This window comes from Pezoporus wallicus, unplaced genomic scaffold (assembly GCF_028554395.1).
Source record: "Pezoporus wallicus isolate ANWC-B61680 ecotype Strahan unplaced genomic scaffold, APGP_CSIRO_Pwel_v1 scaffold_3294, whole genome shotgun sequence".
NCBI lineage: Eukaryota > Metazoa > Chordata > Aves > Psittaciformes > Psittacidae > Pezoporus > Pezoporus wallicus.
In genome coordinates this window covers 14561872-14579245 of record NW_026635478.1, presented here as the reverse complement: position 1 = coordinate 14579245, position 17374 = coordinate 14561872, and the positions used below count along the sequence as shown (strand labels likewise).

The window sequence follows — 17374 nt, the reverse complement described above, 5'->3', positions numbered from 1 at the left end:
ACGCCCGCGGGGAGCACGCGTGTCCCCACGAGGGGCAGCACCCTTCCTCGTAGAGGAATGCCTTCTAGTGCGTGCAGCCGCAGGCAGGTGCACTGCCAGAGACCCGCAGCCCCGGGTTGTGAGGGCAGCGGGACCGCCCGGAGCGGCTGGCACCCCTTGGTTCGGGGCTAGAAGCTGGCTCTGGTCCTAAGCTCTGTGTTTCACCCCTCTCGCCCAATTATAAGCCCTTTCCCCAGCGCCCCTAATCGTCTCTCTGCCTGGATCCTGTTCCGATCCTGAGAAACGAAAACAGCTGCTAATTAGGACGTGGTGAAAACTGGGCCCGGCAAGGACCCCTCCAGGCCAGCAGCGCCGCAGCGTTACCTGGCGGCGGGCTCAGGGCACCAGCTGGGTCTCGTTCCTCATCGAGACTCAAGAGGGGGAGGCGATATATAGTAACCAAAGGAAGCCCCTCTCTGTCGTCTCAAGCAGCTTGGTAGATACTTCCCTGCCTTTGTATACGGGTAGGTGGCTGTGTTCTGTTCCCTTGCACTGGGGGAGGTGGGGAATTTACTTGATGTGTCATGTACACTCGTTTGTATGCCTTGCAGGTGGTTTTTCAGGTTTTGTAACTCCCGGGCTGTGAAATCCTCCCAGTAAGTTTTTCATTTCCTTAAAGGAAGTGGTAATAGCTGGGAACGGGAGAAAGCGTTTATCTTGCTGCAGTTGCCTGTAGGCCCTCGCTTCAAATGCTTACTATCTATAAGGTTCTTTTTATAGCTGCACTGCTCTTGTTTCATTTGGAATCTGACTGGGTGATTCCCACCTCTTCCTGGTGCATAGCAAAAATGATGTATTTTTTTTAAAGCTACAACTCCGTTCAAAATAAGAAAAGGAAAAAAAAAAAGAAGAAGAAAAAAGGTAAATAGATGAGGAAAGAAGCTTGGAAAAGGTGAAGTGCTAATTCTCTGTGGCCCTGCAAAACAAGTCTGCCTGTCTCAGCCTTGGGCTGGCCGCTGGAGAGGCACTTTGTCTTCCTTTGTGCCCTCTTCCCCGCAGTACAGGCACAGCTCTGTAGCACAGGCCCCCCTGCCCCCAGTCTTGCCGGGAGGTGGAGAGTTTATCTGTTTGCAGTGGTGGTCGCGATCCGCAATGCGGACACGCAGAGCCTCTGTATGCCCCGGGGCAGCTCCCCTCCATTCTTTGCCTTTGGGTGGGGAGAGCTGAGGAGGCGGAGGTGGGTGAAAGAGTGTTAAATGGGGGGGTGGGGGTGTCTGCTAGGCCCTGGCTAGCTCACCAGGCGGTGCTGCTCAGGCCTTTTGGCCCCGAGGGAGAAGCAAGGCTCTTCCTCCCAGCCCCCGTAGGGAGGGGTGCGCTGGCAGCAGCGGCCTGACCCCCACCGCCGAACTTAGAAGCCAAGTTGGGAAGCTGGGCCTTGGTGTCCGAGCCCTCCCCCACCCCCTGAGCACCCCCAAAGCCCCACCCCTCCAATCAACTGACTTTTAACATGACAATGGCCATGACAATCCCAACGCCAGGATGGGGAGGACATAAAGCATCCCCCCACCCTTGTCTACCTAATGGGGTACCTGCCTGCAATCTGCATTGCCAGCTCGCTCCCTGCTCGGGCAGGGCGTCCCGTCCCGGTCCAGCCCGGCCATGAGCACCCACCTGGCCGTGCCGCCCTACCTGCCCTACCCTGGCGCGGTCAGGTATGGGGACTGCTACTGGCTCTCCGAGGGAAGCGTGGACAGCGTGCCGGCCGAGGCGGCCCCGGCGGCGGGCGCCACCGTCTTCCCCGCGGCTGAGAAGACTCCCAGCCACCCAGGTAACGGCCCGGCTGGTCCCGGGGAGAGATCCGGCTTCCGTCGGGCGCGGGTTGGTTGTGCCCCTTCTGCCTCGGGTGGGGGAGCAGGGGGGGCGACGCCGGTGACCCGACGGGGCTGCGAGGGGCTCTGCTCCGCCGGCCGCCCCGCTGGAAGCGGCGGCGGAGGCCGGGCGCGGCTGCCAGCAGCCCCTGCGTCCAGACGGGACCGGAGGTGTGGTGCCGCTGCCGCGTGGGTGCCAGCGCCCGCTTTACCATGCTGCTGTGTCTGTGGAGCCCCAGCAGGCCCCCAGGGCACTCTCGGTTTTGAATTCACCCGAAAAGCGGGACTTCGAAGTCGTTGAGTCTTTGCCTGACCGTGCTCACTTCGGTTCTCTTTCCTCCTCAGATGTCTCTCCAGCTTCCTCCAGCTCTGGGACACTCATCCAATACACTCCCGACTCTGCCACCAGCCCCACTGCAGAGCGACCATCTCCCTATCCCTCTTCCCAGAAGGTCAAGGGGGAAGGTGAGGGTGTGGCAAAGAAGGCCAAGAGCCGCACAGCCTTCTCCCAGAAGCAGCTGCAAATCCTGCACCAGCGGTTCCAGACCCAAATGTACCTCAGCCCCCAGCAGATCCGGGAGCTGGCTGCTGCTCTGGAGCTCACCTACAAGCAGGTGAACATCTTCCTCTGAGCTGCTGAGTCGTATCCCTGGTGTGAAGAGATCTTGCAAGCAGGGGGGTGGGGGTGGTTGTGCCTTTTTTCCCCTCCTCTTTTCTTGGACCCCAGACATGAGTTTCTTTCGTGGTCTTGTTTATACCATTGCTTATGTGGGACAGGAGAGAGTGTGAAAACTTTGGACTCGGTCTTCCACTTATGCTTGGTTCTAGTGTTATCCACCCACGCTGTGCAGGCATTTCAAAGTGACTCTGTGTAGCCTTGCTCTGTATGCGGGTTTCTGTATGGACATGTCTTCATAGAATGGTGAGGGTTGGAAAGGACTTTAACATTATCTCATTCCAACCCCCTGCCATGGGCAGGGACACCTCACACCAGACCATGTTGCCTAAGGCTCTGTTCAACCTGGCCTTGAACACTGCCAGGGAAGGAGCATTTATCACTTCTTTGGGCAACCTGTGCCAGTGCCTCACCACCCTCACAGTAAAGAATTTCTTCCTTGTATCTAACCTGAACAGTTTTAGTTTTAACTCATTGCCCCTTGTCCCATTGCTGTTCTCCCTGATGGAGAGTCCCTCCCCAGCATCCTTATATAGGCCCCCTTCAGATACTGGAAGGCTGCTATGAGGTCTCCACGCAGCCTTCTCTTCTCCAGGCTGAACAGCCCCAGCTTTTTCAGCCTGTCTTCTTACTGGAGGTGCTCCAGCCCTCTGATCACCCTTGCGGTCTCCTCTGGTCTTGTTTCAACAACTGCATGCTCTTCTTAGTCACAGCGGCATCTGGACCCTCCCTATATAGAGGGCTCAGCAGTGAGATGCTGCTGCAGTAACAAGCTGTGTTTCTGCAGGTGTCTTGACCTGTCTTTAGGTAGGGGTTTTAATGTTATGGAAGATCCCGTAGTGATCTGAGGAGCAGGAGTGTGTTTTCATGTCCCAGCTCTGTGATTCTGTGGCTACCTGCTGCTTACTGTTGGCTGCTAAAATTATGTACAGTATTAGAAACCAAGCAGAAACTGGATTTGGCAGAAGGCAAAACATCTTTAGCATGTGTAGTAACCTCTGAGAATGAGTTTCTAATGCCCCATGTCCTTTCCCCATCACTTCTAGGTGAAAACATGGTTTCAGAATCAACGGATGAAATTTAAACGCTGCCAGAAGGAGAGCCAGTGGGTGGAAAAAGGGTTGTATCCACCACAGGTAAGATCATTCGCCCTTCACACGCCTCCCCACTCTGTGGGGAGAAGTGCTAACTTGAACAGTGCACAGGACTTGCCCAAGCCAGTTTTCTTGCTTGTAAAAGGGCTTACAGTGGTATATATTTGAATCCTGACCTGGCACTGAAAGAGCTTTGTTTCCAGTCAACCTACCTCTCAGCTGAGATAAGATGGAAAACAAAATAGCCAAAGATGGCCAACAAGGCCATACCGTTTTTCTCGCTGTCATGGTACTCCCAGACACGTTGACTTGGAGATTACTAACCTAAGGTCTTGTAATCTCTGCTACTAGTCTGTAGTGAGGACAGTGAGTATGCAAAAGACACTATTGAATGGCTTGGGGGAGGGAGCCGGGGAGAAAGTTGGACCTATTGAAAAGAATGAGCACATTTGGTGTGGTGCTCTGCATTACTGACCAGCCTTCTCTGCCTCTCTTAGAATGGGTTTCATCAGGCTGCCTACCTGGATATAACCCCCACATTTCACCAGGGCTTTCCTGTCAGTGCCAGCAGAAACATTCAGGCTGTGACCAACATGCACCAAGCCTACAGCAGTGGCCAGAAATATGGGAGCGGGCAGGGCTTGTACTCGTTCATGGCTGTGGAGGATGAGGGATTCTTTGGAAAATCTGGAACAAGCTGCAATACCCAGCAAGCCATGGGTTTCTTAAGCCAGCAGATGAACTTCTATCACAGCTATCCTGCAGATGTGGATTATGTCAGCCTGGAGTCAGAAGACACCTACAGCTTCCAGAGCACCCCTGACAGTATTGCACCATTCTTGAGCTCTGCTGCACAGCATCAGTACCAGGCCCCTTGGCATCCCCTGGGGACCCAGAGTGATTATGACTCTTAGACCTAAGTACTTTTTTTAACTCCATTCTGTTTTCTCTGGGGTTTCTAGGGTCTTGACTCAGGATCCAATTTCTATCCCTTTCTCTTGCCCCTCCTCTCCTCCTGTTTTAACTATTGATGGGACTTGGCACCCTGCTGCCTTGGGTTAGCTTTCTGTTTAAAGGCTCCTGTTCATAGCCAACCCTTGGCAAGGGTGTTTTGTCTGTTGATAGATGAAACTTCATTCATGGAGGGGAATGTGCAATACCACAGCCAGGAGCTGCAGAGATGGTAGGACTGTTTGCTGTCCGATCTCGCCTTCCTCTGCTGCATCTTCATCAGGCAACCTCTGACCCTTGCCCTTAGTGTCTTTCAGCTGAGCTTTGCTAAAGAAAACCCTGTACTTAAGCGTATTTTTGCTAGAAATACCCTGTTGTAGCCCACAAGCTCTGCTGTCTTGCCTGTTTCTTTTGCTACCTCAGTCAACTAATTACTAATAGGTTCTTCATATGCATCCGTTCCTCCCTCATCAAAATCCTACACAAGATCATCTGATTTCAGATTATTTGATCCAGTTGCTTCCAGCAGCTCCTCTGGGGGCGGGGGTCAGCATCTGCCTATGCTTTGCCTGCTGCCCTCCTGTGTATGTGAAGCAGTTCAGAGGAGAGGGAGGAAGTGGGGTAGAGTATTGGCTATACCTCACATCAAAACTTTGGTTTCCAAAGCTGCTAACTCACTTGTGCCTGCCAGGACATTCAGGATGGCTGTCTCTGTGACTGTCCCCACCTAGTTTAGATCTTGCCTTTCTGCATGTCTCTGCTGAGAGACTGTTGGTTTGTCCCAGCCTGTAAATTCATGGTGAGAACAGTCTACTTATCTGTACATGGTAGTCCCCGAGCACTTCATAAAGAGAGCACCACTACAGTGCAGATTTCTCTGCATGTAGAGTCAGGCAGCTAGGTAAAGGACTCTGTTGTCTTATCCCAGGTTTAGAGTATAAGCTAGTAGGATTTTTGTCCCTTCCCTAGGGCTTTTTGGATCTCTTCTGTATTGTCCTGCTGAAGAGGGCACTGGCTGCCTCATCTGACACAAGGACCCAAGCTCTGGGGGAGGTGAGAAGTTTAGGGAAACTTAGTTAGACAAAATGAAGAAGATGCCAATTAAAACTTCCAGGTTTGTTGATAAAAGTAACTGAACCATCCTTTTCAGTATGGAGAAACCATGAGGCCGCTCCAGACTATGAAAAACTGACTTTTTTACAAGATGTAGAATTTCAGCATCTGTTCTGTCACTGCCCAGGAACAGAAAATAAATAATAGTAAACAGGATGGTTAAAGCATAAGTATTTCCATGATAGACTTTGGAGTTTTGTGATTAGTGCAAACTTTTTACTGCAACCCTGGTGTCAAATGTTTGCACACAAAGGTTGCGTGTTATAGTTAAACTCTCACTGCAAAGAATAACTGTTGTTTCAGAATTGTTTTGGAGTGTATTCTCTTGCAGTGATCTCAAGCATGTTTTATGTTATGTGCATGTTGTCTTTTATTACGTTGTTTCCCATTAATGTTCATACAAACTTGTTTGAGTTGAAAATAAATCACTTTATTTTAATGATGAAACTGTGTGGCCAGCTTGCATTGGAACAGCCTGCTAGGAGAATGGTTGTTCTGCACAGGTTAGACCAGGAGTCCTGAGGAAAGGAATTAAAAAGCAACAAGACTGTGTTTCTCAAAGAACTACAATCAAGCAACTGTTCAGAAGGGTCAGGTCACAGAATTCCATCAGCCAACATGCAGGTGTGTTGCCTAATGCAAGGGGGTGCTCCAGCAGTAGGTTTCTGGACTGCTTTCAGTAAAAGATAACGATGGAAATATGAGGGTAGGAGCACAAAAGTGCCTCTGAGTTTTGTGGCTGCCTGCTGCTGCTCCAGAAGGTTGTGGTCAGCAGTCTGGAATCCTGCCTCATGTGAGGCTGCAGGGCTCTTTGGGCTCTTGTGCTAACCTCAAGTGACAGCAGAAGTTTGTATGTAAGTTACTGAATCCTACTTCCAGCATTGAAACAAAAATGTATTGATTTCCCTGAGACTGCATTTTTCTTCTTGGCAGCTGTATGAAACATTTAAAGGATATTTAAACATGTGAGATGCATGAGGAATCATGCATAAGGGACTTGCCTTATACCTTAGTTTGAACACATATGCAGCTTGCACGCAGCCAAGGTGCTGCAAGTGTTCATGGGCAGCACTACTACTGGAGAAAAGCAGCTGTCTGTTCAATAGATGATGCTACTGCTGTATCAGCAGAACCAAGTTACAGCTAGTAAACTAGCAAAATTGATGTGTTTGGGTTTAATCCCAGGCTCCTTAAGCTATAGTATACCACCAAAGCTTTCCACGGGGTTTAAACAGGCAGTTCAATAATTATTCCTACTAAGCACAATTAGCTAAACTGGCAGCTGACTGCTAAGGCTCTAACAGCCCCATGTCCTTTGCTGAAGAAAACCTGGTCCTGTGGGTGCCAAAGCCTGCTTTTCTTTTGCAATACTGTAATGATCTGCTTCCAAGTGTGAGGTGGAGTATGTGCAGGAAGTACACGGAGAGGAGGTTTGAGCCTGTAGTTGCAGAAGAGAGGCTGAGTTGTCCATGTGTGGGCTGCTAACCTTCAACAGCAGAAAAAAGTAAATCTGGCCTGTAACAGAGGGGGATGTCAGGTTCACAGGATTTCCTGTATTGCAGAGCGGAGTTCCTTTCTCATCCTGACCTGAGATACATGTCCCAGTGCGAGTTAGGATGAATTCTGGGTAATGATCTAGTAGTAGTGTTAATTCCAACAATTCCACTGAAAAACCAAAGCTGAACCATATACCTATAACACTCCTATAGCCCATGAGCTAGATGCCCATCTCCACCACTCTGGGCAGGTATCGTTGCTAAAATAGCAACAATAGCCCTGGGGCTGTGGTTTGTGTTGCTGCATATACCATGGGAGCATCCTGCAGAAATGAAATGTTCCTTCCTGGGTGTGCTATTCCCCTGGTTGTTCAGCCTGGGTTGCATGCAGATTTGTCAAGCACATGTGGTTGGAGGGAACATGCAGAGTGGCTGCTGTTGGAATTTTGGCAGGTGGGCTGAAAAGGACTGCTAATAGCTCAGCAAGAGTTCCTAGAAGTTGTGGAATTAAGCAGGACTCTGCCTTTCTACAGTACTGAAGGTCTGTTAACTTGTCATGTCTTGACCCACATTACTATGTGGAACAGTTGCACAAGTAATTGTAGAACTAGTACTATCAAAACTGGTGGAGATGCAACTAATCCCACTAGACTCATATTTCCAAAAGGCTTTATAGCAATTACTCTGAGGAAGTAAGTGCATGTGAGCAAAAAGCTTTTTCTGCTGCGTTACATTACATCTCTCTGAGGACTGCTGCTTCTTGTGATCAAGCTGTGTAACAATGATTTCTGCACGATGCAAACAGAATTTGCTTTGCCAGCAAATTTTTTTAGGATCAAGCTGTAAGCTCATATGGAGTTCTTTATATGTATTATAGCTTGTGGGAATACCCTGCACTTTCATGGTATCTCTGTAGTGTCGACACTCCAATTTGTCAACACTGCAGATGTAGCTCCAGTGGTGCAGAGAATCACACGCAAACAGAAGTAAGATCTAGTATGGACTACGTAGACCAGAGTTTATTCTCTAGTTTACTGGGTTCCAGCTTTTGCTGTCCCATAGGCAAAATACCAAGCAAGTAGAGTGGTGCAAGCAACCTCATTCCTAGCTCTCATGTTAACATGGCCTGCAGCAATGTTATACAAGCTACAGGTTTCTTCTGAGTGACCCATGAGCTAGAGCTCACAGCCCCAGCTGTCTTTCCAGTGCAGATAAGAGGCATGATGTTTGCTTTAATAGATTTTTCCCTACAGGCATGTAAACATTGTATCTAGTTATCTAATTACACTGCGGGATTCAGATGCTGAACTAGCAGGGTTTTGGAAATTTTCAGTAAAGCATTGCCATGCATCTCTTGCTTGGCCCATCATCAGAGGCCAACAGCACCTTGTCTGATACTGGGAAGGCAAGAAGCATGAAGGACCCAAAATCATAGCACTGGTCTTAGACTAAAACCAAAAAAAAACCCCAAAGTTTTCCTTTCCAGTGAGGACATGTTATCTTCATGGTGTCCAGAGTTTTGAAGAGCATCCTCAGGTCATATCTGTGAATCTATTTTACAATCAGGCTAAAATTAATTTCTCATGCTTAATGGAGGTCCATCTGCTCACACACACAGTGTGTGTCTCTAGCAGATGGGCAGTGTCTGAATCACTAAATCCTTTACAAATTACAACACAAATTACAACAACAAATTAACTTGGGTGATTCCCAAGATCCCTCCAAGTCATTGCTTAGATACTAGGGAAAGACCAGAAGAGAAAGCAAGTCCCCAGCGTTTCACATCTGGGTGGCTGTGGCTGAGGGACTGCTGTAACAGGATCTGCATTCCTGCTCTTTTTACACAGGGCATTGGGAATGCGGCTCCTGATACAGCAGACATCAATGAACTGCCTTCCTGGAAATGGCTTACTTGCCTGTTGGAATTGCTTCAGGCTTTCAGTCTCCTGATCAGCCTATGGCAGTAAGCTCTAGCTTTGAATGATAGCCTCTGAAAAATGTTATGGGTCTCTAGAGGAAACTGCAAGATTCGGTGGTGTTTGTTGCCAATAGTAAGGTGATCACAACTGTTGCTCTTACAGACAGCATCCTCCTGCAAGCCAGTCACAGACTTCACAGCAGGATCCTGCCTGTCCTAAAGCATCCTTGAAACAACAGGGCATGGCATGGGACTCCTTTTCCAGGCAATTATTAGCAAGGAGAAGTCACAAGCTCAACTTTTTTACCTACAGCAGCCTTTGATGGGGTGGCACGGAAAGGTTTCAGATGACATCCAGGTTAGTAGCAGCACTGTTGGCTCCAAAGTTGCTGAAAAAACTCTCCTATTCATGTGAGAGCCCTCATGATTCCTGCTTCCACTTTCATGTGTTAACCAGCACCTTTTCAGTCAAGTTAACTTAACCAATCCCCACCTCTCTGATGATACAGTGGTTGCAAAAAGTGTCTTCCCCAGGCTTACACACTCTCTGGATACAGGATAAGGGGACAGGAAGGGCTGTGCTTTAAAATGGATCTCCAGAATGATATGACCTCCTTATTTTTTCCCCAAATCGTGCTGGCCATGCAGTTTACAGTACAGCTCTAGAAGCAGTGCAGCTGAACAACCACAGGGTTGTGAGGGAGTGGGGCTGGGAAAAAACAGCTGTGAAGCACAGGGACATAAACCAGCTTTGCCAATAGAAGACCATGCCTCTTAATACTCCAGTCACAGACATCAATTGCTTTCATTTTATGCCTGATTTTTTAATCATGACAGCTACTTCATTGCATTAGATAAAGTCATTGCCATCATCAGAGTAATAGAAAACCTGTTACTCAGGGAACTGGGTCCCTGCTATTGAATATACCTTGATACACACATCAGTTCAGGTACTTAGACACATACATAGTTTTAAGCTGAGAAATGATAGCACCTCTATGTTTTAGCCAGTCTCAGTATAAAATGTTGCTGGTTAGTGAAATTCCTAAGGCGAGTGGCAGTTACTCACCTGGTCCTTTGACTTCAGCTCTCTGGCATTGCCAAGTCATGAAGCTGATCCACTAATAACAGAAAAATCTGTTTCTAGTTTCAGAGTCAAATCAGTAATAACAATGACATACAGTTGCTATGGCAATTTATGCTCTATCAGGATCTCATATTGCAATGCTCTATTACAGTGGGGAAAAAAAAATACAAAAAATATATAATCAGTCTTTAAAATATTTTATTATTTGCCAAATTGAATGCACTGTTAGATTTTCTAGAGGGGAGGCACATAAGGATAAAAACTACAACAAAGGGCTTATTTATAATTTTGAAGCTTATAAGACAGTCTTATCAGCCTTTGTGCAAGCTAATTGTCACATCTCCCTTCACTAGGCATTTCATCAGCCCTACACCTTGTGGCTGACCACAGAACTAGTGGTCTAATCATCAGATACTTGGTGTGTGACAATAACTTCTCCAATTTCAGTGAATGATATGTGACCAGCACTTCTCCATACACTCCATGACTTCATGTGTTATGTATACACAACTGTACGGTGATATGTACAAAGGAGATCCCCAAAGGAATCTGTGCCTCCTCTTGAGACAAGTTACAAGATCCATGATTTAGAAGATCCAGGGCATTATCTAGGTAGCCAGATCTCAAGTCTTGCTATAAGGTTGTCTCTGCCAATAAAGAAGAGTATGTGTGTGCATGAGTAAAGACATATGAATGAAGAGCTGTATCTACATATATGGGCAAACAGATATCTGCATGTCTGTGTGTTTGTGCACGCTTGCAGGCACATATTTGGAAGCCCAAACAGGTTCTAGCTACATGATGCCTCAGAATTGAAGAGCACATGAATAACAAATGGAGAAATGAGAATAAGATTTGATTCACAGCTGCCCCAAGTACCCCACATCCACAGTGCTTAGGAATGATAGAGATGGTGGCCAGCGGTGGTTGGGAAAGGAGCCCCCATGGTGGCAGAGTGGTGAAAGTTACAGCTGTCACCCGTCTTTGTGCCTGGATATTCCACACTGCCAGGACAGCTGTGGTAAAAGTCTACTTTGTGCTGGGCAATCAAGCTGGGCAGTGCCTGCTGGACGCTGCAGGTGCCCCCACCTTTGCCAAAGACTCCTCCATCTTCATTGGTCACAATTGTGTAAGCGTTCTGCCCTGTTCCGTAGTGCTGACGGGGGGGAGGCATGGTTTGCATGTTGCTGGCTGCTGTGATTGGGTAGCCCTGGTGGAATTTGGGGTGCATGTCCAGGTAAGTACTTGGCTGGAAGGCACTCTGAAAGGGAAAGGCAGTGAGTCAGAATGCATAGCTAGCTTCTCCACTGTGACAGTAGCTTCCCTACAGAATAAATAGCCTGGCAGGTACTAGGGCTCTGTTCCTTTACATTTCATGTCTTGATAGGCAGCAATGGCATGTAACCACTCCCATAGCTCAGGAGTGGTTACACAGTTGTGTGTATATATAGACACATGCACACACACATATATATGTGAGGAAAACAGCTTTTCTCTGGAAGCATTTCAGTAGCATAGTCAGCCTATTACTAGGCTACCTGCAGAACATGGAGCTGTGCCAAGCCTGTGCCTCTGCGCTGAACAAATGAGAAGGCAGGGTATACTCATACTTTTATGCTTAAGTTACCACAGTCATGGAGGAAATATATCACAGGACTTATCTGGCTAGATAGAAGGCCATGCTGAGCCATACGCTATGTTCTTACTTGCGTGAGGCACTGAGCCCGTTCAGGCCACAGGCTATGCTTCTGGCACCTTTTCAGCTTCATCCTCCGGTTCTGGAACCAAGTCTTCACCTGGGTGGGGAAGGGAGAGCAGAGAAAAGAAAACATCAGCAAAGGAGAGGGAAGAGCAAATTTCTTCCCATTCACAAGCAGGAAGACCCAGGGGAAGAATGACCAGATGGCATAGATATATAGGCAACAGCAGATAAAGGTCTGAAGAGCTCCCTGGGGTTGCTGCCAATGGGGATGTCTGTCTAGCAGCCTCAGCAGGTGGCTAGTGCATCTGCATAGTGGGAGGAGGGGACAGCATTCCATCCACAGAATAGTTATAGCCGTGACAAACTGACTCATTTCAACCATGGGGACGAACGACTGGTGCAAACTAGACCCACGCAGGTCTCTACAAGCCCCCTGCACTTCAAGCAAGCTTCTAAGACACTGTTTCTGCATGCTTGTGAGCAGCGCAGGGAAAGGCTTGCTCCCTGTACCCAGCAGTTCCCAAATTCAAAGCTCCTACCCTCCTACCTGCGGTGAATTCCAGAGCCATTTCCCCCTAGGGCTCTGTCTGCACCGGGAAAGCAGCCTTTGTGGCGATGTGGATTGAAGGAAAGACCAGATTGTCTCACCAGTCTCAAGTTCATGCTCAGTGTGTGCACGTGTATGTGTGCACCTACAATGCATATATGACTTGTTCTAGTCCCAGAGCATCCGGGCTGTCGTGCCCAACTCTGACATCCAAATTCCAGGCAGACTTTTTACTTGTAACTGCAAGCATTTGTAGCCCCATTGCCAGCCCCCTCTGCTTTAAGAAGGCATCATTTGAGCCAGCACCAGTTCACTACATACATACATATATATATATACTACATATACATACATACATATACTACATACATACACTACATACATACTCCATTTGCCTGGAGATCAGCAAAGACCCTGACGAGTTGCAGTATATAATCCTAGCAGTACCCACATGGAGAGGGGAGTGGATGTCAAGCCACCAAAAAGTGCTGAGTGTGGCACATTATTAGATACTGGACAAGGTCAGCGCTAGGAAACGTTAGCAATATTTTTCAGCATGTTGCAGCCCTGGGATTCAGAGAACTGATGCATGCCAGGGTTTCTGTGATGTTCCCCAGTGCAAGCAAAAAGCCTGTGAATTGCTGTCAAGCCCAGGGCAGAGGCTGTTTGTGGCAAACAACATATTCATCACTGTGTTTGCAATTCTATTACAAGTGTTGGCAACAGTACCCTTAACTGACCCCTCACTGGGGAGGCCCCAATGAGGTGACACTGACTCTCCTGCCCCAAGAAGTGCTTCTGATCTCTGGACATGAATAAGCAGGGGAGCAACTGTTAGCTGCAACTTTTGCCTGTATTCTCAGGTGGGGACTTATCTTCTCATCCTGTCACTGCCTTATGTGACCATGCAGCTGCTCTGTGACAGATATACCATGGGTCAAAGACTCTATGTTCACCTGCTTGTAGGTGAGCCCCAGGGCAGCAGCCAGCTCCCGGATCTGCTGGGGGCTGAGGTACTTCTGGCTCTGGAACCGCTGGTGCAGAGTGTGCAGCTGCTCCTTGGAGAAAGCTGTGCGTTTCTTGGCATTCCTCACCCCGTCGTCCATGCCATCTTCTGTGCCCTCCTGAGACCTATCCGTAGGCTGTGGGGACGAGGATGCTGAATGTGGACTGGTGGCTGAATCTGGTGTGAATTGGCTGAAATTCCCAGAACTGGATGAAGCTGGGGATATTTCTAGAAATAAAAAGACAGTGGGAAAAAGTATGCAAGACATAATGCACAGCTGTATGGGTATGAGCATGCTCACTGCCTGCTGCAGAGCTCCTTGCCTACCATACAGGGGCTTTCCTGAAGCAAAGGCTTGTGTCACCCTCCTTCCTTCATGGATCTGTGAGCACAAACAAGCCCGCTGATTGTGAGCAGCTTCCCAGCTCAGCCCTCCAGGATGCCTGTGGCTCCCTTTTGCCAGCTGGAAAAGTCAGAGCAGGGAGGGGAGAATCGTACACATTGACTCCCAGTGTTATTATCCTCCAAAAAGCCCCGGTAATATTTCAGTCTCATTGTGGTCAAAGAGGCCTGGTCATGATTGCAGGCACAGCTTTGGGTTGGTGACTGGGCTCCCTGAAACCGCCCGCCCAGCAATCTCAAGGCAGTTGATAGACAGTGGCAAGGCAACTTCTAGCCATGGTGTACGGTGAGCCAGAGCAGTCATTTCTTACAGTGATGGGGTGGCAAGTGGAGAGCATCAGCCAGGCCTTGGATATTGGCTCACTCCTGTTTGCCTGTGGCACCCACCACAGACCATGCCACTGTTGGAAATGCATGTATGGGGGGGAGGGGGGGGCGGGCACCTGTTTGGCTGAGGAGGGCTTCTGGAAGACAATGAAGGAGAAAAATTTGACATGGAAATGGGGAGGGAGGGAAGAAAGGTGGATGTGTGGGACAAGCACAAAGAGCCAGTAATCCTGTACCAGGGACATTGGGGACAGAATTCAAGAGTGCAGAGGAACATGTGCAAGCCCTTTCTCATTTGTGCCAGTGCATGTCTTAAGGGGGTCTCTGCTGGGGACAAAGATGAGATAAAGATCTAAAGGAAAAACTTCCTAAATAGTCTGGGCTACTAGTTCAGACAAAAGCTGCCAAGATGCAAAGGCATTCAGACTGCCTGAATAGGAAAATGCTGACAGGAGAGATTACCCCCGCACGTTTCTGTCAGGTGCCTGGCTGCTGGGGTTTGTGAGAAGCTGAGACCTTCTCAGGCTAGCCCTGACTGAAGGGATGTGATGCCAGTCTCCACCCTTCCCCATAAGTGCAGTGGCAAATCTGTCCATCCTTTCTTCCTCCCTCCAGCTACTCCTCTGCAAACCCTTCTGCATGGTACATCGCCTCTCCTCCTACTGACATTTCAGGAGGGGGGGTGTGCAATGAATGGGCAGTGCCATTTTTAGTACACACCTTCTGACTATTAAGTTCAACCAATAGCTTCCAATATCCTTCCTAGTCACCCTGAAACCCACACGAGCACACCCTCCCCAACTCCCCAAAGGTATGTCTAATGCAAATCACTGATGCCCTCCTGAGGAATGAGCTCCTTGTCCATCATATCAAACCTTCCCTTCTGCTGGAAGCTGAGATGCTGCTAAGCAATCACTCTTAAGCCTAGAGGCCCTTTCTGGGCCTCAGAAAGGTAGCCATGTCTGCAGCATCTCTTCTGAGAGTATCATCCTCAGGAGAGAGGCACACCTCTCTTTGCGGTGCCTGCCTCCCTAGGGTTGCCTGCACTCATAGGCTTGCTCTTGACTATTTCCTATCCCCAGGAGATGAGAACCACCCAGAGCACAGGCTGAGTGAAGAGGCAGATGTGCAGTGGGGCAGGTTTCTGGTGCGGGGGAGCAGGAAAATGAGGGTTACAAAATGAAAGGAGAAAGGGGCTGTCAGCAGACGAGGTGCAGGGACCTGAGGTGTTATGTGCAGGGGGACAGCCTGCAGAACCTGAGAGGCAGCTGAACATCTGTGTCTTGATGCACAGAGGGCTAAAACTTCATGTGGGACCACAAGATGGTTGGCTCCTGCAAGCTGTAGAGTAAAAACTTTATAGGCAGGAAATGGGCATGAATATGAGCTTGGAAAACAGAAAAGTCTTATGTTAGACAGGAACCACAGCAAGATACCATAGAAGCTAAAGCTCCCGCATTTTTCTGCTTGGCCTGTCCTCCCAAAACCCCATGTAATTTACAACCTGCAGTTTGAGCACAAGACAAAGGTGCTCTCCCTCTCCCATGAGAAGAGAGTGAAGGGAAGAGGAAACAAGAAACACAAACAGCAGTACAACAGACATAAACATGAAAACCTAAGGCAGCCCCACACCCACAAACCTTTGACACCAGTAGGCCTCTGCTTCCGTGACTACGCTCTCTGCAGAGGCCCCAGAGGAGTGTTCAAAGGTGGGTTTCACGTCTATAAACCAGGCCCGCTGGGGGCACAAGTGAGTCAGTCCGCCTGCACCCTTTGCGGAGCCGGCAGCCTGCGGAGAACATCAGCCCTTCTCAGAGCTGCGTGGCAAGTGGCCATGTGCCAAGTAGACACTAGCCGCTCTGCCAGAGCCCGTAGCTCTACACCATCTGACAGCTTAAAACCAGCTCTCCAAAAGCTTGCTCTCCTCCCAGCCAGTAACCTTACACGAGTGTTACCCTGCCGAACATACAATGGGGCTGTGCAAAAACCTGCTTTCATCAGGCGTTCAGTGAGTGGCAGGGGAATGGCGGGAACAGAAAACGCCGCTGTAGTGGGGCCTGGGACTTTTTTGCAGAGATGGAAAGGCAAGGCAGCAAGAGCACAGAAAGGGAAATGGAGAGGGGAAGATAGCAAACTTAAAAAAGCAGAGAGTAACAACGCTGGATTTAAAGGGAGATTTCCCGGCACAGCAATTCGCTGGGCTCAAGTTTACTGAGTACATGAAAGGTGTGAGGAGTTTGTAAGGGGATAAAGGATGCCACTAGCGGAATTACCTTCAGGAGCTGTTTCTCTCCATAGCACACATGACACCATTTGACTAAAAGGAGAGCTAGACATTTCCGCCCCGAGAACCATGAGGTTTCATGAGACCGTGTTGTCACACTGCCCTCCAGCCTGCAGCACAAACCTGCCAGTGCCTGAACTCTTGCAGGCTCTGCTGAGGTTTAGGAAACAGTCCCCATGGAAGGGTGGTGCGACTTGCCCAAGGTCACCCATCCTCCTTGCCCACGGCATCGCGCGCTGCCCGGCTCGCACACTAGGAAACCAAGGCAGGCAGAGAGAAAACTTTTCTCAGGGTCGTTAAGCAAAGCGGCTGAGCTGGGACCACAGGTACCCCCGGCATCCTGCCCGGCCTCAGCTGAAATGCCTTACCTGCCGTCTGCCTCTTCCCTCCTGCCTCCGGAGACTGACCGGCGCCCAGGGCCCCCCCGGGCCCAGCCGAAGTGGGGCCATGTCCTGCCTCCCCCGCCGAGTTCCAGTAAAAGTCCAGGTACCCCATGCCAGTCCCTCCGGGGTAAGCCTGGTAGGGGGGCAGAGCCAAGTGTGCACACATGGGCGGCAGATGAAGGGGTGGTTCCCCCACCTTCTAATAGATGTCACCTTCACTAAGGGGGAAGCAGGGCTCACCAGCAAGCTGAGGTAGCCCCGCAGTGTGGACAGGCAGTTACCTTTATAGCTGCCTATACCCTGCCTGGGACTGCAATATTCACCACCGTCTGCTCCTCGGAGCTCTTTGTCATGTTAAAGAGCCTGATGGTTGGGGTGGGGACAGAGCTGGGTGGAGGGGCGAGAGAAAGCCACACATGGTATCAGGGCTAAAATATGTCCCTCTGGATTCTTCCCATTCTGCAGGTTCCTCAGTCACACCTGAGCAGGGGCCTGATCCACAGCCCCAGGGAACCTCCTCCCACTTGCTTCTTTGGGCTCA

The 17374-nt window shown here is 49.4% G+C and overlaps 2 protein-coding genes across 3 annotated transcripts; one reads left to right on the top strand and one right to left on the bottom strand.

The window, feature by feature from the left end:
• Positions 1-450: 450 nt before the first annotated feature.
• On the top strand, positions 451-5911 carry LOC130609718 (homeobox protein NANOG-like). Of its 2 annotated transcripts, XM_057428963.1 has the most exons (6): positions 451-503; positions 591-635; positions 1612-1807; positions 2193-2461; positions 3570-3659; positions 4115-5911. In XM_057428963.1, exons 3-6 carry the CDS (start codon positions 1639-1641, stop codon positions 4529-4531), a joined length of 945 nt encoding a protein of 314 aa, XP_057284946.1. In that variant the 5' UTR covers positions 451-503; positions 591-635; positions 1612-1638; the 3' UTR covers positions 4532-5911. The 2 variants fall into 2 exon arrangements, with proteins under 2 accessions (XP_057284946.1, XP_057284956.1); XM_057428973.1 differs by lacking the exon at positions 591-635 and having other exon boundaries at positions 467-503.
• A 4523-nt stretch (positions 5912-10434) lies between these two features.
• LOC130609727 (homeobox protein NANOG-like) lies at positions 10435-17120 on the bottom strand. The gene is made up of 4 exons (XM_057428987.1): positions 16819-17120; positions 13388-13665; positions 11889-11978; positions 10435-11443 (listed from the first exon to the last, which is right to left on the bottom strand). Exons 1-4 carry the CDS (start codon positions 16997-16999, stop codon positions 11078-11080), a joined length of 915 nt encoding a protein of 304 aa, XP_057284970.1. The 5' UTR covers positions 17000-17120; the 3' UTR covers positions 10435-11077.
• Positions 17121-17374: the final 254 nt, after the last annotated feature.